Source organism: Periplaneta americana, chromosome 10, assembly GCF_040183065.1.
Source record: "Periplaneta americana isolate PAMFEO1 chromosome 10, P.americana_PAMFEO1_priV1, whole genome shotgun sequence".
NCBI lineage: Eukaryota > Metazoa > Arthropoda > Insecta > Blattodea > Blattidae > Periplaneta > Periplaneta americana.
Window position 1 is genome coordinate 68632084 of NC_091126.1, and position 25020 is coordinate 68657103.

General features: G+C 35.6%; 1 protein-coding gene across 2 annotated transcripts in view; it reads right to left on the reverse strand.

Annotated features, from left to right (window-relative positions):
- LOC138707776 (uncharacterized) overlaps window positions 1-25020 on the reverse strand; it is a 63342-nt gene that overhangs the window by 19025 nt on the left and 19297 nt on the right. For both annotated transcript variants that reach the window (XM_069837669.1, XM_069837668.1), the window contains exons 2-3: window positions 9152-9363; window positions 1303-1438 (exon numbers count right to left, since the gene is read on the reverse strand). In XM_069837669.1, the coding sequence (XP_069693770.1) occupies window positions 1303-1438; window positions 9152-9363 (348 nt within the window). The remainder of the gene's footprint in view (window positions 1-1302; window positions 1439-9151; window positions 9364-25020) is intronic.

Below are 25020 nucleotides of genomic sequence, written 5' to 3' on the forward strand. Positions count from 1 at the left end.
GCGCAAAACACAGTTCGAAAGAGGTTATGGTAGCACACAGACTTTACAGACCGCCATCTGTTGTTATGACGTTCAAGATATACCGTACACGTTCTCAAGTTCACATTTGAACGCCTTGATTAATAGGCAACTTCTGTGACATAAAAGCTGAAACTCGCTTCAAATCGCTGACTCACAACAGTGACGTCATGACACACTTTGAAATGAACATCCAGTATTTATATCCCTCCCCCTCCCCCTTTCCCTCTCTTCCTCCCTCCCTCCCACCCTCCCTCCCCCTCTTTCTCCCTCCCTCCTTCCCTCCCTCTCTCTCATATTGGTCTGCACTTCATAATATATTATTTAGAAATTCTGGCAACTATTTTCTGTATTTGCTGTACCAGTAATAATGCACGGTTTGTTTTCAAAACATCCTATTTCACTTTCAGTTATTTTTAGACCAAGAAGAAAAATTGCTGGCTTTGAAATACACGTACCATTTTAAAAATATGTGTTTATTCTTATCTTACAGAAATTTTATACCATTCTGTGCACTAAATGTATTAGAATACTTCATAGTTTATCAACACTTTCTAAATTAAAATATAAGATAATAGGTTTTGGTCTGGAAAACAAAAAATAGAAGGTTTTGGAAAAGAAATCATAGTTTTAAATATCGTTTGGAATTGGCAAAAAAATAACTTCAGCATTGGATTCAGAATGTAAGAAATATTCTTATAATGTTATTGACAGGCTTCGGTCCTGGGCACAGAAACGCATGAAGTTCAGAACGCACAGACGATAGTGTTGTGTTGGTCGAGTGGAGTGGGAGATGGAGCGCGCAGTTACTTCGTGTCTCAACGTGTAAACATCCGTCACAGTACGGTACAAAATATATTTCCCCCTGCACAGATGCAGTGTATACAGTGCAATCCAAGTGTAGACAATAAATTTCTACCATTAAAGTATTAACGTGAATTGTAACCTTCAATCAGGTGTCCCTACGCCGAAGCCTGTTACACGTACCGTAGCCAAGCAGCAATAAGCCTACACACAACGGTAATGCACATTACGGACCCACCTGTGCTGTTGCAGTCGTGTGACTGCACACGGATCATGACGTCATTTATACTCCGTGTAATCCAAACATCATACTGGTTAGTCTATGTCCCTAGGCCGAAGCCTAGTTATTGGGTCAAAATCGGTTTTTGAGCAAAATAGCAGATTTTGGACACAAGTCATTCAATGTTCTTAATGTACTATTCTAACTTTACAGAACAACTTTTAAGTTCAATAGTCTTTTGTAGTTGTAAGATTACAAACCAGTCACAGTTAGCAAAGCTTCCTCAGACACAGTGTGGAAGAATGGAGCCTCTGTTGAAACCTCACACTCGTACACTCCAGAACTAGCCGACTGCAGGGACTGGAGAATCACTTGGTGTGCGTCTGAATGCGCTAACTGCAAATATAAGTGTAGTGGTTCATGTTAACTTTATGTGAGCAATTATACAAGCAGAATGATCCATGGTGTTTTAATAGGAAGTTTTCGCATTTGATCGCATTAGATTATTAAAGAAATTGGCCGACCCAATCACTGGTTGACTGTGCCTGACGATTCAGGCTTTATCATAAATTTTATAGATTTCCTGGGATTACTTGACAGGTATAAGTGACCTTCCTCGAGCTTTCTATTACGTCGTAACTGTCAGCAGATTATACACCCTTTGTGCCACATTTTTTTTTCTGTGGCCCAAGAGCCCATGGAGGGCCAAGGCTCTTGCCTCAGCAGAGGTGAACGATCATCTAACAAGAATAGAGGTATCTTGTGGACAACATGATGAACCTCCCAGCCGTTATAGTTGGTTTTCGTAACTGGATTTCGCTACTTACTGCAGCTCGCCAAATTCATCATGATGCTGGATGGCACCGATCCCATACTCTGGCCGAAATTGCATGAGAAAATTGTATCCCCATGAGGATTCGAACCAGAGCACATTCTGTAACGCGAGTCCTAAACATGATGCCTGAGACCACTGTGCTACAGCATGGGACCTCGAGGCCACATAAAACCCCTTATTGTTATATATAAATATAAAATGTTGAGCGAGGTTTACAGTAAAATCTCGATTTCAAGAAATATATGACATTTTAGTACCTTACATTTATATATTTGTCATATTTATTGTAGCAAGTAATAATTAATTTTAATGAGAACATAATATTTCCTTTAAATTGTTTATTTGTTCTACTAATTAAGGAGGCTTGTATGTAAAGGCACGGAAAAAAATCTTTATAAATCTGCTAATATTTATACTGCAAATGCAAGGAAAGTTACAACACTGATTTTATGTAGCTAATTATCTTTACAGCAGTAAAATGGATCATTCAATAATATTTTAGTTTAGATAGTTTAGTTGTCTACTGCAAAAATAATATTGATATCACAATAGTACATGTAGATATCCCACAATGTAATTCTATTCATCTTAATTTTATATGTAATAATACTCCATTCTCCATTGTGGCGATATATAGATCCCCAAACAATTGTATAAATGAATTTTTAGACAATTTTGAACTATTTTTGTTTAATTCTAAAGACACAAGCAATCAAATCATTGTTGGAGACATTAACATACAAATTCTAGAAGACAAATTAGACAGTACTGGCAATAGGTACATGAATATCTTACACGAATATGGTTTTGTCAAATTTTTACACTCTATCACTCGGCCTGATTCTAAGTCTTGCCTTGATCACATATTTTTTAAAACAAAGAGTAACTGGAAATTTGTACCTGCTGTTTTGTGTAGTGCTATTACCGACCACTATGCAGTTATTCCATTATTCGAAATTGGAATTAAAAACTCTAATACATCTCAGTATCCTCTCCATATAAAAAGAAACATAAATTACAATAAGCTAATTTCGCTTATAGAAAAAGAAAATTGGGATTCCGTGCTTAACTGTGAAAATGCTGAATTATGCTTTCAAGTATTCCAAAATTTAATATCTAATTATATAGACATAAGCACAGATGTATCTTACTTTAAAGTATCTTCTAAATTAAGAAAAATAAAACCCTGGATCACCACAGGTATCATTAAGTCAATCCGTATAAGAGACAAATTAGCCAGAAATATTAGAAAAGAACCTGATAATATAAATCTAATAAATTATTACAAAAAATACAGAAATACCTTAACTCTTATTATAAGAAACATGAAAACTCAGTATTATCAATCTCAATTTCAGAAGTATCGAAATAATCCTAGGAAATTTTGGCAAACTATTAATGAAGCCACAGACGTAAATGTGAACCAAAATAGTATCATATCAGAGATTTTAAATGAAGAGGGAGAAATATTTAAAAACAAAAAAGACATAGCTAATGAATTTAATAAATATTTCTCAAAAGTAGGACATAGCATTGCTTCGAACATCAACAAATCGGCATTTAACACGAAAAATTATTGCAGTGGCCATAATAAGCACGCATCTTCCTCCATGTTTTTATCACCAGTAACCGAAGAAGAAATTTATAATATTGTTAAATCCTTAAAAAATAATGTCTCACAGGGAATCGACAAAATTACAAATAACACATTAAAGATTATCATTAAACATATATTAAAACCGCTTGTTTATGTTTTCAATCTATGTCTCACCCAAGGAGTTTTCCCAGAATCTCTGAAAAATGCTGTAGTTGTACCGGTCCATAAGTCAGGGGAAAGAAAAAGTCTGAATAACTATAGACCTATATCCTTGCTCTCTAGCTTCTCAAAGATATTAGAAAAATGTTAAAAAACAGATTAGTAAATTACTTAGAGAAAAATGAAATTCTCCCCAAACATCAGTATGGCTTCAGAAATAAATTATCTACGGATGACGCAATTATTGAAGTCACTGGTAAAATTATGCAGGAGTTGGATAACGGTTCTAAATGTTTAGGGATTTTCTTAGATTTAAGGAAAGCTTTTGACACGGTGAACCATCGTTTACTTCTGGACAAATTATTTGATATAGGAGTCAGGGGTATTGCGCATAAGTTATTTCAATCATACTTAAACAAAAGAACTCAGGTAACCAAAATTGATGATAATATAAGTGAAAATGTAAATATTGATATAGGTGTCCCTCAGGGAACAATTTTAGGTCCTATTCTATTTTTAATATATATTAATGATTTATTAAACATTGATTTGAAAGTACATAATGGCTCCTGTTATTCTTACGCTGATGATACGGTGGTGATTTTCAGTGGTTTAACTTGGGAGGACACTTATAAACATGCCAATGTAGGTATAAATTTGATCAAAAACTGGCTTGATGCAAATTTGCTATCTCTAAATATAACTAAAACTACTTTGGTGCCATTTTCTTTAACAGTCTCTGGATTGAACAAATTGGAATCACTTTCTCATTTAAAATTAATAACCCACAACTCATTTTGTAAACTCTCTACAACCTGTAAATGCCCTTGCCTGAAAGAATCTGTAGATATGAAATGCCTGGGAATTATTGTTGATCAGCACTTGAAATGGGATAGACAAATCACCTTTTTATGTAACAGGATACGTAAAACAATTTACAAATTTGTAAACCTTCGCCATTACTTGCCTACTCATGTATTACGTTTGGTTTATTTGGCTCTAGTTGAATCTGTTATCCAATATGGTATAATTGGATGGGGAGGCATTACAAAAACTGCTCTTTTTCCTCTAATTATGTTGCAAAAACGTATAATCAAAATTTGTTTGAAAAGGCGACTGGATTATCCAACAAATTTGATCCATTCTGAATTGAATGTTTTTAGAATTGACCAAATTTATAAATACTCTTTAATGAAATTCTATCATAAAAATAGAACGAAATTTGTAGCTCAGCCACATGCTCATAATACGAGACGAAATGAAATTCTTAAATTAGTTGAACCTAAATATTTCACATCTGCTGCTTTACTACACAGTACAAATTATGGTCCCTGTCTATATAATTCGATAATAAAATTTCATCCGGAATTGACTACTTTAAGCAATGAAATTTTCAGATCCAGAATTAAAAAATTTATATGACAGACTTCCCTGTATATATATTATGTACCATGTATTGTAAAACAAGTTTATTTCTATCCTAAGTGTATTTTTCTATTTTATCTTGGTTACTATATCAACATGACCTGCACTAATTATACTACTAATAATAATTTAATATTAATCCATCAATCTAAACATCGTCTCTTTTTTCACTCAGTTATTATTAGTATTATTATTTACTAATTTTATTACAATTTTTATGTGACCTTTTTTCTTAAGTATTTTGTCTACAAAGTATGTGTATCTATGTAACGGAACTGTCCCCGAACACGAGCTTTGCTCTTTCGGGGTATTTTAATGTAACGTTTTTATGTATATGTTATTATTAAATAAATAAATAAAATAAATAAATAAATTTAAGGATTGAGACAAATTTAGGTGGATAGTTTATTTACTCACTGTTACTATTCGGTTCAAAAAGTTTCCGGAATATATTTTTTTCGCCGAAATAAATAATGTTATGTGGTATATTTTTGTTTCTGGTGTTGACATCATTCATGACGTCACATCTGTAAAAGTTTCATGATTATACTGGGTGTTCATTTCAAAGTGTGTCATGACGTCACTGTTGTGAGTCAGCGATTTGAAGCGAGTTTCAGCTTTTATGTCACAGAAGTTGCCTATTAATCAAAGCGTTCAATCTGAACTTGAGAACGTGTACGGTATAACTTGAACGTCGTAGCAACAGATGGCGGTCTGTACTGTCTGTGTACTACCATAACCTCTTTCGAACTGTGTTTTGCGCGGGCAAGTCGTACGCAGGGTATTTGTTATCATCGGTTGCGTACAGCAACATTCCACAATACAAATCAAATGCTCCGTGTCCATGTTGACCATCGAAGTTAATGTCAACAAATACGTAAGTAATCGTCTTAACCCTCTCCACATATCCCGACAGTAAGAAAAAACCCACCTCAGTACATGTTTCCAAACAGTTCACATTCCTGCCACTACCGGCGTTACCATACGTATCGGTAAGTACTCTTCAGAATGAACGCCGTACTTGCTAGGCAACTTCTCTGGCTCATAGGTAATACACCTCTGTGGAAGTGTAGGAAGATTGAATTCTCTAGGCTCAACGACTAGCCACATGACGGCATACAGCGAGCCATGACACACTTTGAACTGAACACCCAATAGTCGTCGTTGTGTTGCAAATGGCCGTTGTTCGTGTGATATTCGTTGGTCGCATTTTAGAATGAAGCCTGTGTGAGTATCAAAGATGACCGGCTCTCTGGTCGACCTTCAGGAAAAACTTTTTTTTTTTCATTGCTGCTTCACCATGAGCATTCTTAATGTATCTGAAGAAGATTTGTACAAAAAAAAAGAAAATCACAAAATTTGATATTTGTGCGTTGCTCTGTATCCCATATTCTGAAATGCGACAAACGAATGTCACACAAACAACAGCCAGATGCCACACAACAACAATGACTGTGATCATGAAATTTCTACGGAAGTGACGTCATGAATGATGCCAACACCAGAAACAGAAATATACCACATAACATTATTTATTTCGGCAATATATTATAATGCTGTCTAAGAAAAAATGTTTTCAATTTACATATACGAGTATGAGTGGACACATGTCAAAAACAAATTATGTGAGGTGCTTAATTTTTTACTGGTTGTCCTTAATAAGATATTCTACTGGACAATTATAATAGTTTTTCTGTGATTCGTTAAGTTGAAACAAATATTTGATCATAAAAAAGACTAATTAAACTTAATAATTTCTAAAAACACAGCTACTTGAACTTTACATAGATATCATACTAATAGCACAGTCTAGTGTATATATATATATATATATATATATATATATATATATATATATATATATATATAGTCACGAAGCTTGAGTTGTGAGGGTGCTAGGAACAATAGACTGTGCCGGCACTACTTCGCATTGTCTGTAATGAGGCGATATTAGCGATCCTAGTGGTTAGCAACTATATATGAATGCATATTAGTATGTATTGAGCTTCGTGACTGGATATACTAGACTGTGATAATAGTCTACTATTAACGTATTGGAGTTCTGAAAGTTCACAAAAAATTACAGCTTTTGAAAATAATTTGATTTTAAAACGTGTGCACTATAAGCATCTAAAAATATGCAAGACCTGAATTTATTTGAAACTATAGGACATGACTTGAGCAGAAAAGAATATACAAAGTTTTTATAATATAATATATGCACTCGAACATTAGTATAGAGGAAGATTTTGAATACGAGACGTAGAAGAAAGGTTTTAGTGCCGTTTATGAAAGCAGCTAGAAAAAAATGGACATTATATGCAAAATTAATTAAGGATACATTGAAAAATAATGGGGAGTTATTTGACGTCGAATTTTGTATAGAAAACTTGAATGAGTCGACAAACGGAGAGAATATAAATGAAAGTAAAAGAATGGAGATAAAGGAGAGAGTAAGAGGGATTGTAAATAAATGTGCAGGGAATAGAAAAGGTAAAGTTGCGAAAGGCATGAAGGCAGTGACACAGGAGATTGTGATGGAAGGATGTCGGAAGAAATCTTTAATGTCATCGAATTCCGCTCAGGCGACGACATCATCAGTAGGGATCGGATTTTTATGTAATTACATATTATATTCCTTTCAACCTAACCGTAGGGGAGAGTCGGGTAGTATCGGACAGTGCGTTTCTTTCATCTACCACCATATGGTAGTACCTGAATGACATGGTTACGTTTCTCTATGCGACATCACAGAAACGTAACCATGTCAATCAGGTACTATCATCGTGTGGTAGATGAAAGAAACTCACTGTCCGATATTACCCGATGTCCGATACTACCCGACTCTCCCCTATATAAATACCAAATCTTTGCGAATCTTGTAATTACCATCAATATATTAAAATTTGATGCTACATATTTTTTACATATTTACCCCACATTACATATTGTGGCTTGGTATTACATAAATCTACATATTTAGGGGTTTTATTCATTTTTACTTCTTTAGAAAGAAAAATAAAACTGCTGCTGGGGAAGTTTACAATTTGAAATAAGCCTTTTTACCTACCCGAGAAAGGATATATTTCGGGACGAAACATAACATCTAAGTTCCAGGAAGTAAAAGAGGCACTCACCCCTTACCGCCCACTGTAAATATGAGTGAACAAAAGGCAACCTTTCTCATACAACTACTCTGTATTGTAAAAATCAAGGAGGGAATAATCTTATACACATAAGCGGACGACATAGTAGTAGGGTCTAAAGACCTTACAAAGTTACAAGAAACAATAAGCATCATGGTAAAATGGTGCAATAAAAACAAATTTGATATAAATGTGGACAAGATAGAAATGATGATACTCAGAAACGGCGGAAGAGCACTTGAAACAGTAGCATCATGAAGAAGAGAAAATTAAAAATTGTACCAGACTGCAAATATCTAGGCTTAACAATACAAACCAGCGCAGATATTGATATTAAATATTTGAATGATTTTACATATTTTGGTACATATTCAGCTTATTTTTCTTACATAAATATGTACATATTTCACACCTTGATATTAAATAAAAATCCGGTCCCTAATCATCAGTAAGAAGACAAGCAATGACGTCACTCCAAGGCCAAGTCAGAAGTGTGAAGTTGCATAAAAATTGAGAAATAAGAAAAGTATCAGATGGTGAAGAATTGGTAGAACGGAGAAAAATTCTCTCTGGCACCGGGACCCGAACCCAGATTTTCAGTTCTACGTGCTGACGCTTTATCCACTAAACCACATCTGATTCCATTTCCGATTTCGGATTTAATCCTTCTCAGGTTAAGTTCTACGTCTCTGTTCCTCCTTTGGTGGCCTACCTTCATGTACTGCGTCACGGAATATAGTATGTGACAGTGGCACAATGTCCAACTGAATAGATGCACATTCAATGAGAATATGTATTTATATAAACTTCCGAAGTAAAGTTATGACCTCTGTAATAATGATTATAGCCTCGTTCGTGTTTTTAAATCCCCGTACCAGTATACATGCAGGCACACACACGCAAAAACACGCACGAACACATTTTAGCAGCATGAGTACAGTACTCACATCAACTGTGACGCCAGGCAGAGAGAAGGCTTGTGCAGGCGGCGTTACACCGGGAAGGTAGCGATAGAATTCTGCACCATCCTTGTACCACTTGACAGAGTAAAGGGTTGCAGTAGGTCCCAGTTCGAAAAGGCATTTCAGTGATGCATTACTTGTAATGGCTTGTTGATCCGGCACTTCTATTCCTTTCATTCGAATCACTTCATTGTCACCTTGAATAAGAGCAGATTTATAGCAACTTAGTTTGTCACTACTATGTCACTAACGAATGTGCAGTGTGCTTTACCGTTAAGGCTGCCATGTTTTAGCCATATCCATACAAAAATTAGGTTACCAATAGAAGAAAACACTTCAACTTCCCTTGCTAGCATTAAACTTTTGTAATGTCCACGCTTCGATATTGTGAATGCATAATTAGAAAGGCGGTAATGTAATTTCTTACGAAACCAACTGAGGCGCCCGAGATCAAAATGGACTATGTGACTTTTTTTTTTAGAAAATGAGTTACTGACGTCATTGGCAAGTTTGGGTTGAAGACTTTACACAATGAAAGGTTCAGTTTCAAAATGGTTTATTTTAGACGTGTAAAGTGCATGGAGAAAATCAGTACATAGATCAAAATGAGATATATTATTATTAATGAATTAATCAAAATGGGACATGCCAACCGTTATTTGAACAGAACAAAATGGGCCATATTTCATATTGTTACGTTATATTTCCAGACCACATGAAACAGAAAGGTTTATGTTTGCCAAAGCTTGTGTGGTTATAGTTTATTCGCCAGATTTAAAAAAAACCAACATTATTGAGACTTTAGTTACACAAAAATTATACGTCTACACTTCTCTTCTCATTTATAAATCCAGGACTGTTTTGCTATGAAAAATATTGATGTCAACTAATGTAATAAGCGTTATTTTATGAATTACGACAATACTACGTCTGACAGAAGATTACAGGCTATGACTGCTCAACGTATTCATCTGTTGAGAGTGAAAAGTTTTTATAAATTCAAGAATGAGGTGTGTCCAGGCCTTCTCACTTTGAAATTTGTTTGTCAGCAGAATTTGGTATTTCCACGCCTTCCTAGCCAAGCAACATATTAAGCCAGGCAATATTACATGTACAATGAAACAGTAGTTGAGCAGAGACAAGACAAAATATTGAGACCAAAAGTGCATTTTCTTACACATGGCTAGAACAGGAGGCTCCTAAAGGAAGTTCTGAAGTTGTATTTGTTGTTAATCATAGACTGACATGTAATGACAAGAGTAAAATTGAAAAGATTCTTCTAGTCTCAGATGGATGCGGGTCACAAAAATATTATTATGATATCGATGATCTGTTGATGGTTCTACAATGAAGCTCCATCATCCCTGAAATATGACAGGGTTCTATTCCCTGTTGTTGGACACAGTTTTCTACTCTGTGGCAGGATATTCGGAAAAATGGAGAAGCAAATAAAAAAAGAAGAGGCAATTATAAGAAGTATATCACAGTATCACTGGGAAACATGCAACTGTAATCAAGGTTAGCTATGAAGAATGTTCAAGCCGTAAGTGAAAGAAATTTACAAAATACACTGTGAAACCGACCAACTCCCTTCCATTCAAGATATGGGGCGTTCAGAGCAGATGGGAATCAAGTCCACTTTTGGTTTATTGGGAGATATTTCGTCTGTACATACCTTAGATGAGGCTACTTTCAGAGCATAAAAGAATCATGTCCTCACAATCTTTGCAGTGGTGCAGATGTTTAAAATGACGCTCACCTTTAATATGTAATTAACTATACATAAAAGACATTAGTCTAATTTTCTGAAAAGTTTATTTTTGTGACTTCATTCCCTTGTGCTCTGATCGCCACATATCTCAGAAGTTCAACGTCTTTTTTTTTTTTGCATCTTATTTAAAGGAGACGCATGTTTACGCTTTTAGAGCAATCGATATTTATCATATGGACTACATAAACGAGGTAAATGTTTCCGTAGAGTATCAATACATCCATGTAACTATCAATCCATTTAAAATAATATATGTAGAAGGATTGGTGTAGAAATATTTTGGAATGTTCTGGAAAAGAAAACATCATCCGCAGATAAACCTGTAAATCCGTATGACCTGGGATGTGCCAGCAAACGAATAAGATGGAGAAGAGGACGCTGATAGCCTTGGCACATGTTTACTCTTGTTAAAGATTCCTGTGCAAATGTTTGAAGACTTTTTTTGTTATAATTTCTGTAAAACCTTAAAATAGCTCTAATAATTTACTAAAAGACTTCCAGTTTTTGAAGGTATTTTTAAACAATTTTGGGAATAGTGCTATTAAAAAGGAAATTAAGGTATTTTCAGATCTTTATTCTAAAAGAAATCATGTTCAAAGCATCGTTATAGCCAGTATTGTAAAATAAGAGTAACGAGTTTCAAAACAAATGCATCAAAATGGGGTATCAAAATTTAAATTTTCTTATAAAACAAATATTTGGACACTATGATTTGAATAAACATGGTAGGCATGTTTACTATTGACGTTTCCATCAATTAGAATCATTCCCGCATTTTTATCTTTCTTGTATTAGATGTATGAAATTTTTGCATTTTTCTTAAAATTTACTTTTGATAAAATAGCCCATTTTGATCTCGGGCGCCTACTGTACTCTCACAGTGCCATCCCACCTCATGGGTCATGTCATGCTAGGCTACTCTCTGCGTTCCAAACTTCAGTCTCGCGAACGGTGACCCTAGGCCACAGTCTGGTTATCACAACACACTGCTCTCTTAAATTGCCTAAGTATATTGAGAATTAAATATAAAACTTTCCGAAAACATGCTATAAAGTGTTTAATATAAAACAATTTTTATCTCGACAAGGAAGCAAAAACTAGCAAAATTATTATATTAAACTTTTTTGTTTGAAATATTTCAAAGAATATTCTTCTGAAATGAATGACATTACTTACGGCTCACTATGTATAGTGACTTTTTAAAGAAATTGTCAGATAAAAAATTAACTTATGATAAAATTGAGTATTTGTCGGTGGATAAGTAGCTATTTTTGAAAGGGTTGTCCGGCAAGAAAATTCATGCGGATATGGTGGACACACTGAACGAACATTGTCCTACGTTAGCTTAGTTAATATTGAAGTTTTAGTTTTGCCTTGTTCTAAGGCCGTGTCTCAAAGCTACATTTTCAGCTGAAGTGAACTAGATTGTTGACTAAATAGCCGGATGTGACGTCAGAAGTTATGATCCAAAGCTACATAGTGCATAGCAATCAAGTCCATAGTAGCTAGTAAACGAAAATGCTTTCTTGATTACTGACTTTTTCACTAAACAAACATGGATATCTCATCAGCAATTGGGGTTATTAAATCTGAAAATGCTTTGGAAGTGAAATAATGTAAATATAATGTGGAATAACACGTTAGCTTTGAACACTGGCATTGTTAGTACCTTCTGTACAATGTTTTAACATTATTGTAATATATTAAGTCCTTATCTTTTTCACATAATTCGTAATGAAACTGCATTAGGACACTGTCTTCTTAATTCAGTGCTGCACCGTGATGTCACGGTTTTTAGAAAAATAGTCTATAACGAAGGCCATGTTTCAAGCATACGTTTCCAAAGCTCCCTAGTGTGTAGTTTACAAGTCACCTAGTTGCTAGTCACTAGTGTGTAGTTTGGACTTGAGCTTTGAGACACGGCCTAAGTAGTTCGTTAAAATTACTCTATCTTTGTCCCCCAAAACCGGAAGAAGGACTTTTGTTCCCGATTTCTGAACAAGCATTTTTTTGGGCAGGTAAAACCAAAGCGTTTTATTTTTTTGTTGTTCTTTTGTTTCTGTATCCAAATGATGGATCGATGTTTCGTTCATAGTTACATTACGACCCGAAAAGAAAAATTCTCAAAAGAAAGCAAAGCGACTTCAAAATTTCCACTCTCATTCAGGCAAATAGGGATCCATTTAGAACATGATTTTCTCATACCCAAATCATGATGCATGATGTGGAATGCACGTTCATGGGAAATTTTCAAAATCCCTAGTAAACGTATGAGTCTAATTCCTCGATGCTTCAAAATAATTTCATGATGACATCGATATTTTCTGGATTGATCACGGAAATAAGCTTAGGTTTTCCAAATTTGCTACGTTCATCCTCTCTTAAATTCCGCAACCCAATTATTTATGATGGCATGCATGTAGGTAATGAATCTGTGTACAATGCAATGTAACTCCTATCCACGTTCGGGATTCAAGTGCTAGTAAGCTGGTTTGCCGTCCATGCGGCACCAATTTGATCCCCAGCCAGGCTGTGATGGTATTTGTGGAGGACAAACAGACACTGTAGAGAGTTTTCCCCGATGTACTCCCTTTTCTGTCATTCTACAAATACTCTTCACCTTCCCCTGGTTTAATTTATCATATGCAATAGTAAAAAATAGGCTGAAGTGAAGTCCTGAATTAATATGGGTTTCTAATAAAATTATGATATAGGAAGGACTTGGGGCTCCGGGCCCAGGGACTTGTCAGATACTCGTTTGGGAATGGAAACTGGCTCTGTAAGGGCTGAGGCAGGATGGACAACATGTCAGTATCGGATTCACAAATACCACCCAGTCCACCTGTCGAACTCCGACAATCAGCGCATATACAGGGTGTCCCATTTATCTTGTGCACTCATTATAACTTTTTGTTTGGATAGGTATTGGAATTTTTTAGTAGGTTATTTTACGACGTTTTATCAACATCTAGGTTATTTAGCGTCTGAATGAGATGGTGATAATGCTGGTGAAATGAGTCCGGGGTCCAACACCGAAAGTTACCCAGCATTTGCTCATATTGGGTTGAGGGAAATCACCGAAAAAACCTCAACCAGGTAACTTGCCCCAACCGGGATTCGAACCAGGGCAACCTGGTTTCGCGGCCAGACGAGCTAGCCGTTACTCCACAGGTGTGGACTTGAAATTTTTGTTTTTGACAGTTACGTTAGAGCGAGGGGCTAACATAAGTGTAGATATTTGGTGCATGTAATTACATTATGGTAAAGATACATGTGACGTCATCAATTTTTCAAATAGCACTACGTACTTTAATCATGTTGCATTGATTACACACATTAAGACGAGTTCAAAAATGTATCACAATGTCATCTTCCCAATCAATAAAAACAAAATGCAGAATGAATGAGATCAGAATGTGCCGTTTGTTGTGGTGCCCCATTCACCCTTTGCATTAACTTACACAAAACGAAAGACGACTGACGTCCGTACACGTCGTGTGTTGTGTTTGCTGTCTTAACATGTAAACAAACCACAACTGTCGACGCCACAATCCACGTACAGTGGCCTGCACGTTCTCCGGACCTGTCGCCACTCGACTTCTTCCTGTGTGGAACTGTAAAGGATAGTGTGTACCAGAACATTCTGGCAACACCAGACGACATGCAGCAACGCATTCGACAGGCTTGTGTGTCCATTCAGCCAGCAACGTGCAGGGCAGTCAACGGTCTTTCGGGGAACGCCTTCGAATGTGCATTAATGTGAATGGTCACCATTTGGAACATCTTCTCTCAAAGCAAAACATTACCACAATGGAAGTACGATTTTGTTTCGTTTTGTCGTTGTTATTGATTAGGAAGGTGGCATTGTGATACATTTTTGAACTCGTCTTAATGTGTGTAATCAATGCAACATGATTAAAGTATGTAGTGCTATTTGAAAAATTGATGTCGTCACGTGTATCTTGTACCATAATGCAGTTACATGCACCAAATCTCCACTCTCATGTTAGCCCCTCGTTATAACATAACGCTCAAAAACAAAAATTCCAATACCTATCCAAACAAAAAAGTTATAATAGGTGCATAAGATAAATGGGACACCATGTATAGGGCGCACACTGGACTAATGTAAGCTTGAGTGTAAGGATTCAGGCAGTGGCTAAATGACGGCTCCTCTGTTTACATACGGCTAGAGTTGCGGCCTTGTAGACTACTGGTCCGGTAGTTTTGGTAGGATACGAAAATTGGGTGTTATACTATAGAATTTGTCGTAGAATTTGTAGTATTGGTCAGAAAAGAACTTGAATGCATGTGTAGGAATCGAAGTGATTTTTTAAATTAAGGTTTACGTAATGACAGAAGAACCAACGAAATGCCTTTGTACGATACTCACAAGAATCCTTTACACACTCTCACTTAGTTTATAGATCTTTAGGAGTGATAGTATTAAATAGTCTCTTTAAGAACAAATTTCCGTTTTCAGGACGAGAATCGAACCCGGAAAATCTTCAGATCTTCAAAATGTTATGTGTTACTGCCTGGACATTGGTTTATATATATATATATATATATATATATATATATATATATATATATATATATATGAGTTACTTTATTCTTTTATGACTTCGGCTTCAATTGAAAAAGATAATTTAACTAATTATTTATTTTCATATAAATTCTCAATGAACTATATATTTATATGTCGTTCAAATTTCTGTATGTTACTGTTTACACCTTGGTTGTTATATGATATGAGTTCCTTTAATTTAATAATAAAGTTAATTAAGTGTTAATTTTCATATAAATTCTTAATTAATTATATTTTAATTGAAGTTGATGCCATAAATTAATAAAATAACTCACCTCACATATCAACAAAGCTGTGGGCACAACACACATTTTGAACGAGATCGGACATTTATTTAATATTTCCTAATGTATGTCAAAATATAATATTCAAATTTTGTACTCATCATATTTAATTTTTTATCAAGCATAATCTAACAGTACCGCAGGTGTAACAGTCATGTGTGTGTTATTTGAGGAATGCTTGAAGAATGGTCAAAGTTCCATTTACCTCTCTTAAGTAAAATTAGAAGTATTGCATTTTCATATGATACATGTTTCACTAGAGAATTCAGCCCAGTAAGTAGGCCTACCCGGTGCCCTTAAAACATGCATCCCGTTTAGATGACCACCTAATCTGAGGCAGAACTTTCACTGAAATGTTCCAAAGGACTGTTAAATTTGTTTGTAATAGTGAGTAAGTCTGAAAGAAGAATATTGTCGCTCCCAAAATTTGCCACCTTGAGACATGTCTCAGGTTGGCCCATGAGTATACATGTCCCTGTTAAACCTTGGAAGTATGTATGTATGTATGTATGTATGTATGTATGTAGGAGGTTATTTTACGACGCTTTATCAACAGCTTAGGTTATTTAGCGTCTGAATGAGGTGAAGGTGATAATGCCGGTGAAATGAGTCCGGGGTCCAGCACCGAAAGTTACCCAGCATTTGCTCATATTGGGTTGAGGGAAAACCCCGGAAAAAACCTCAACCAGGTAACTTGCCCCGACCGGGAATCGAACCCGGGCCACAGTATGTATGTATGTATGTATGTATGTATGTATGTATGTATGTATGTATGTATGTATGTATGTATGTATGTATGTATGTATGTATGTATGTGTATTTGTGTGTATGTATGTATGTATGTATATATGTATGTATGTTTATATATGCGTGCGTTCATGTGTGCATGTATGTATGTGTGTGCGTGCATGTGTGTATGTATGTATTTGCATGCGTGTATGTGTGTATGTATGTATGTATTTTGTTATTGAGAACATCAACTGCATGCCCCATTACATAGTAATATTACATGCATTATACTGAATAATTTGTAATTACAATATTATGCTACAATTTGCTTTTTCATAATATGAAAGTTGAATAAAATTTACACATCACCTTACTACTACTACTATGGCCTAACAGCCCAATGTTGGGCCCTAGCCTCCTCTAGCTTCTTCCGCCATTTTTCCCTATCCATCGCCATCCTTCTCCATGCCGCGCTTCCGAAGAAGAGTCTGAAGTCAGTTGTAACCGCATCAATCCACCTACTTTAGGTCTTCCAACAGGTCTCCTCCCATAAATCTTTCCTTCCAAAATTTTCTTTGGTATTCTCTGCTCCACATCACCTTAACTTATTCTAATTCTATAGCCTACTTATAAGCTTGAAATTTCTATATATACATGCCTTGGGTAATTTACATTTAAAATTACAATATTGTGTCATACTTTGCTTATAATAACTATTCCTGATGATTATCTTACGTGTTTCCATAATATGAAAATGAAGTACTTCTTATCTTAGCCAATTTTTATCATACAGGTACCTAAAAACTTAAAATATCTATATTATACCTAAAGAGAACCACGTGTACAATTTTATTATTCTTTTACCCTTAGATTATATTATTAAGACCGACTACCTGAATTTTATATGTGCTTAACCATCTGTTTTCTTATATTTTATATTTACAGTTTGTTTATCATATTGTTATTTTATAATTGATTCTATTATTGTGTATCTACAAGTTAATAGTCTCAAATGAAATGTTATGAGCTGTATGTATGTATGTATGTATGTATGTATGTATGTATGTATGTATGTATGTATGTATGTATGTATGTATGTATGTATGCATGCATGTATGTGTGTATGTATGTATGTTACGTATGTATGTACGTATGCACGTAATGTATGTATGTTTGCATTATATGTATTATCAATTTCTGTATATCACAACTGGTTGAATTGTTTATGCCTTAAATTTAATTAACTTACTTGTTTTGTATTATACATATAGTTCAACTGATGAATGATCGTTTGCGTTTGTAAATTTAATAATCTGATTGGCTATGTTTGGTATACTTTTAGTAGAGCCATCGATGTAGCTCAGTCGGCAGACTCGCTGGGCTGCTGATCCGGAGCTGCGTTCGGGCTTGGGTTGGATCCCCCTTTGGTCTTTGGTTTCTTCCGAGCTTTTCCACAGCCGTGGGACTGAAGCCGGATGGTCTATGGCGAGTCTATGGCGAGTCCTTGGCATCTACCCCTTTGATTTGATTACCCTCCTTTGATTTAATTTCCTGGTTGGGTTTTTCCGAGGTTTTCCCCATCCAAAAGGCAAATGCCGGGTAATATTTTGGCGAATCCTCGGACCTCACCTCATCTCACTAAATCTCGCCAAAATATTGTAAAAAATTGCACAAAATTGTAAAAATGGTAGAAAATTACTAAATTGTAAAACTATAAAAATTTGTAAAAATTGTAATTGTAATATTGTAAAATTTTTGACTTGTTCCACATCTTAAAGCTTCATTGCTCATGTAAGATCTATGGAATAAAATGAATGAATGAATGAATGTATGTATGTATGTATGTATGTATGTATGTATGTATGTATGTATGTATGTATGTATGTATGTATGTATGTATGTATGTATGTATGTATGTATGTACGTATAAGTTGTCTACCAATTGGTTGGATGATCGCTGTGGTTATAATTTTATATTTATGTTTAGTATAAGGATATTGCAGAGATAGGACATGAGGAAGTATTAGCAGGTACAGACAGAAATGTCGAAATATTTGATTCACAAATAAGTAGAGCCTTGCCTTTGGTCACCTAAACGCTCCAAGCAACTCGCAGCAGTGTAGGCCTACGTGTATATAGAGTATAGCTCCGTTGCACCACCCCTCATCCGCACAGTTGCGTTCTGCTGTTCAGAGAATGAAGTACGCGGTCAACATGCCCAAACAAACCAAAGGTAGGCGCTTGACGATCAGTGCTCTGATCTGATAGAAGAATTTGGTAACGAGTATTTCATGCAGAAAGAAGACAACATTTTCTGTAAGGTATGCAACATAGAAATAAAAACCAACAAACGGCGTTTTATATAGAAACATTGCAACACGAAAACACATGTTACACGTGTAAAAGAATTGTCCACAAAGCATGGAAACGTGCCTTCCACTTCCAACTTTCCCGCTAATCGGTCTGAATTTCACAATGACTTGTGTAAAATTTTGGTATTTGTGGATATTCCATTTGAAAAAGTCGAAAATAATCACTTAAAAAAATTCATGGAAAAATATACAGAAAGAAAACTTCTTTGTTCAAAGACATACGTAGATATCATTTACTGCCCTGCTGTGAAAATGTAGTAGCTTGCGTAAGGGAATCTCAAAATGTTTATGATAATTCATTGTAATGCATAGACGCTCGTAAAGTTCATATAAGATATAGTTTTGTTTAGTTAGGTGTATGTCTTTTCAAATAATAATTCCAACCTGTACGACGTCTACAGTATGTAACTGCAATATTTTATTGTAAAAATAATATTTGTTTGACTTAAAAGAAATAGTTTACTCTTACTGAATCTTGTAAAATAATAATTTGTCTCATGACTACTGTAAAATACAGGGACATCATTTTATTTTTACTTCAATTTTTATTGCACCTGAGTTTTTAATGTACTTCACTCCCACCCCTTCTACTAATGAAGTTCAACCGTCCCCCACACAGATACAATACCGCATATACAGCCACAGTAGCGTTACGGTGATAATAAACAGTACGTTCCAAAAATATGTTCGCGTTTTCTAATGACGAAAGAGCTTTCAATATTGAATCATTTTCGCACAGGTACTGTCGTCCATTTACCTACGTCGTATCCCGGTTTCCCCCACCAGCTTTTATTCGCCAGCTAGTGGCTGGGCTGTCTTAGCTCTTTTCTGAGAACATTAATTTCTGTTAGGAATTGGACGTCTACGTAATATTATACAACTGTTTAAAATAACTTAAATAAAAGGGCCTCGTTAAGTAATTTACTGTCACGTGATTTCCTCCTTTTCTACGACCCTACGACATAACCACTTGGACGGACAGTAGATAGTATGTCTGAGTAATTTTATCTTTTCGGATCGGGCAGAAATGAAGATTGAATTTACAGTATGCAAGGTACTCTTTTATAGAGTAGGTACAGAATTATTTCAACATGAGTTACTAGTACGAAGAACGAAACTGGTAATTGGGATTAGGTACAATAGTCTATAGTACGATAATATGCACATTAGAACTGAAGCCTGTATCGAAATGAAGGCCACCATTTAAAAAAATGTGTTTAAATATCCATATTATGATTATTTTTCAATTTAACTTCTTTCTCTATATTGTACGCTAATGTGCTGTAGACAGTATAATATACACTGCATAATGAATACGTCCACATGGATAGCTCAGTTCGTGAGTAAAGACACTTATTGTTAATACTGTATTGTATTTTGATTAAACAAAAACCTAATGAAAATAATCAAACTCAAAAGCGCAATATTTCCTAGTTTACGTAAATGGATGAACTAATTTTTTCTTCCCTCCTATACCTAGTAAAGTAATTTGTTTATATATTACGCCAGTATCATCGAACTCCAGTCGTGGAAGGGGGTAGAAAACGGCGTTGATCCAGAGGTATAGGCAAGTTAATATTAAAAATGTTAGTAAAAATAAAATGATGTCCCTGTATATCGTATCTACTGTTAACAACGTACACACACAGAGACGCAAGGCAGGGCTCTACAAATCAGGCTAGATGAGCAGCATCTGAAGTAATGAACCTAATGAGTTTGTGTTAAACTGTGTCTGATTATTACGCAGCTCATTGCGGCTGAAAAATAGGCTAACTGCTCAGTTACCCGCCACGCGCACTCAAACGTCTAATTATATACATACTGTACATTAAGTTACATATTATACTATGATATATATATATATATATATATATATATAATTATTTGTATTTTTAGTGGGTTATTTTATGACGATTTATCAATTGCTGTGGTTATCTAGCGTCTGAATGATAAGAAGATGATAATGCCGGGAAAATGAGTCAGGTTCCAGCGCCGAAAGTTACCCAGCATTTGCTCTTAATAATAATGGTTTATTTTAACTGGCAGAGTTAAGGCCATTCAGCCTTCTCTTCCACTCAACCAGTATGATAGAAAATTAATACATTGTTATGAATATAACATAATTAATACAATACAATGCAAAGCAATACAATATTACAATACAATACAATACAATACAAAGCAATACAATACTACAATACAATACAATATAATACATAATTAATATAATACAATGACAATTCTTTTTATCTTCACAACACCAATAAAATAATTATGTAATAATAATAATAATAATAATAATAATAATAATAATACTAATAATAATAATAGACGGCCTCCAGATATGGAGGGTAGCTGCGAATATATTGAATAAGCAGTCGTGGGCAGCCGATAAGGGGTGGTCCTCCAGCTTGGGGGTTGGGCGAAGGGCTAACAACCCATCACCGTAAAAAACAGCTTGTTACGAATCCTTCAAATAAGCCTCGGAATGGGACTGATTCTCCGGCACGACCACAGCAAAGGAATAAGGTTATAAGATTTGGTGCATGGAACGTAACTAGACTTTATAGAAAAGGAGGGGTAACATTAGTAGCAAAAGAACTACCTAGATATAGAATAGACTTCGTGGGAGTACAAGAGGTTAGGTTAGATGGGAATGGCATATCACAAGTAGGCGATTAATTGTTGTATTATGGGGAAGGAAACATTAATCACCAATTAGGAACAGGATTCTTTGTACATAAAAGAGTAAAATCAGCAGTAAAAACTACTAAATATACATAGGCCAAATAGAAATGATCGGGGCGAAATTCAAATACAAACTGCTGAGCCTTTTATACCGGAACCCACACTTTCTGAAGTCGAAATTGCAATAGAAAATCTGAAAAAGTACAAGTCTCCAGGTATTGATCAAATTCCAGCAGAATTAATACAAGAGGGTGGAAGCGCATTATCTAACGAAATTTATAAACTTGTACTTGCAATTTGGGAAAAGGAAATTGTACCAGAACAATGGAAGGAGTCCATAATCGTACCTATTTTTAAGAAGGGGAACAAGACTAATTGTAGTAACTTTCGAGGAATATCACTTTTGTTGACGTCGTATAAAATGTTGTCGAATATCCTTTTGAGAAGATTAACTCCATATGTAGATGAAATTATTACGGATCATCAGTGTGGTTTTAGGCGTAATAGATCGACTATTGAGCAGATTTTTTGTATTCGACAGATATTGGAGAAAAAATAGGAGTATAAGGGTGCAGTACATCAGTTATTCATAGATTTCAAAAGGGCGTACGACTCGGTTAAGAGAGGTTTTATATAATATTCTTATTGAATTTGGTATTCCCAAGAAACTAGTTCGATTAATTAAAATGTATCTTAGTGAAACTTACAGCAGAGTCCGTATAGGCCAGTTTCTATCTGATGCTTTTCCAATTCACTGCGGTCTAAAGCAGGGAGATGCATTGTCACCTCTACTTCTTAACTTCGCTCTACAATATGCCATTAGGAAAGTTCAGGATAACAGAGAGGGTTTGGAATTGAACGGGTTACATCAGCTTCTTCTCTATGCGGATGACGTGAATATGTTAGCAGAAAATCCACAAACGATTAGGGAAAACACGGAAATTCTACTTGAAGCAAGTAAAGCGATAGGGTTGGAAGTAAATCCCGAAAAGACTAAGTATATGATTATGTCTCGTGACCAGAATATTGTACGAAATGGAACTATAAAAATTGGAGATTTATCCTTCGAAGAGGTGGAAAAATTCAAATATCTTGGAGCAACAGTAACAAATATAAATGACACGAGGGAGAAAATTAAATGCAGAATAAATATGGGAAATACCTATTATTATTCGGTTGAGAAGCTTTTGTCATCTAGTCTGCTGTCAAAAAATCTGAAAGTTAGAATTTATGAAACAGTTATATTACCGGTTGTTCTGTATGGTTGTGAAACTTGGACTCTCACTTTGAGAGAGGAACAGAGATTAAGGGTGTTTGAGACTAAGGTTCTTAGGAAAATATTTGGGGCTAAGAGGGATGAAGTTACAGGAGAATGGAGAAAGTTACACAACGCAGAGCTGCATGCATTGTATTCTTCACCTGACATAATTAGGAACATTAAATCCAGACGCTTGAGATGGGCAGGGCATGTGGCACTTACGGAGGAATCCAAAAATGCATATAGAGTGTTAGGTGGGAGGCCGGCGGGAAAAAGACCTTTGGGGAGGCCGAGACGTAGATGGGAGGATAATATTAAAATGGATTTGAGGGAGGTGGGATATGATGGTAGGGACTGGATTAATCTTGCTCAGGATAGGGACCAATGGCGGGCTTATGTGAGGGCGGCAATGAACCTCCGGGTTCCTTAAAAGCCAGTAAGTAAATAAGTAAGTAAGTAATAATAATAATAATAATAATAATAATAATAATAATAATAATAATAGTCATACCTAAATTAAATTAAATTATTAAACTCGATTACAATTATAACTTCAATTTGACTGCGCCCGTAAGAAATCGTTTAGCCTTTTCTTGAAAGTGGTTATTGTCTGGCAGCCCCTAATCTTCTGAGGTAGAGAATTCCATTCACTGGGAACTGAGAAGTAAAAGAGGATGAATAGTGGGTTGTTCTATGGGGAGGAATTGCTAGGATTTGACTCTCCTGTGACCTGGTGTTTAGATTGTGATTGGAGGTAAGTAGTTAAACCGGGAAGGAAGATAATTTGGAATAGAAGTGTGGAGAACTCGAAACAGAAGAGACAGCGAATGAAGTGTTCTACGGTTATTAAGTTGCAGCCAGGATAAAGATTTGAATGAGGGTGTAATATGGTCAAATTTGTGAGCATTGCTGATGAATTTGACACACACATTGTGCACACGCTGTAGCTTATTCGAAGGTTCAGTTGTCAAGTCTGTAATGGGTTGAGGGAAAACTCCGAAAAAACCTGAACCAGCTAACTTGCCCCAAGATTATTTGTTAATTGCAATATTGTTAATAAAACAATTTTGAAACATACGAAACGATTGTCAATAACAGGGCACCCACGAGACATCGGTAATATCTGTAAAGTATTGCACGAAAATTATGTTTGAAAACGTTCATACTTTCTTCAGCAGAAATGAATGTCGTTCATTTAGAGAGTGCCCATAAAGTCTGCAAACACGGGCCAATGTACATAATGTTGTGTTACAGAATGAAGGGGCTGGGACGAAATAAAAGCGCATGCAGTCGAACCTCTCAACGGCCGTCAGGGTTGTTCAGAGCATGGCAATTTTGTGCATGTAACACCGAAAGACATGTAAAAATTTCTTGTTCCAGACGATCATAAAACGTATCGGGCGGTATGAATAGGAGAGTAATGACAAAGGTCAAGCCAAATTCTCCGATGTCTATGGAAGTGGGCTTTGTCGCTGTAAAGTCTACAAGAGACAGGTGCAGGCCTCGCTGTCAAAGGCGACAAGTCCCTTCGAGTTTTGATTGTAGAGCTTCAGATGGCAGTAACAATCCTCAAGGTCACGGGAGGTCACGTGGCCATCCGTGGATATTCAAGAAATTACTACCATTGTAATCTGAATTAGAGCATCATACCAGAAGGATGTTTAAAGAAATCTGAAAGTTTTCATTAGAGCCTTTTAAATATAGAATCCTTTTTCGTCCTTGTCTATATAACAAGATATTTTATTTGAAATTAAAGTTTTGGTTTATTTAACGACGCTCGCAACTGCAGAGGTTATATCAGCGTCGCCGGATGTGCCGGAATTTTGTCCCGCAGGAGTTCTTTTACATGCCAGTAAATCTACTGGCATGATCCTGTCGCATTTAAGCACACTTAAATGCCATCGACCTGGCCGGGGATCGAACCCGCAACCTTGGGCATAGAAGGCCAGCGCTATACCAACTCGCCAAACAGGTCGACTATATTTTATTTGATTCCTCATGTCTATTGTAACTTTCAAACGAATGTTTTCAAACATAAACAAGTTCCATTAACATATTTCAGTAACGCTACAATTGTTGATACGCTACATTTGAATGAAGTCCTCGATATAAATTAAATATGATCTAAGTGAAGACGTTTAGTATAAAAGAGAGGTTTCGG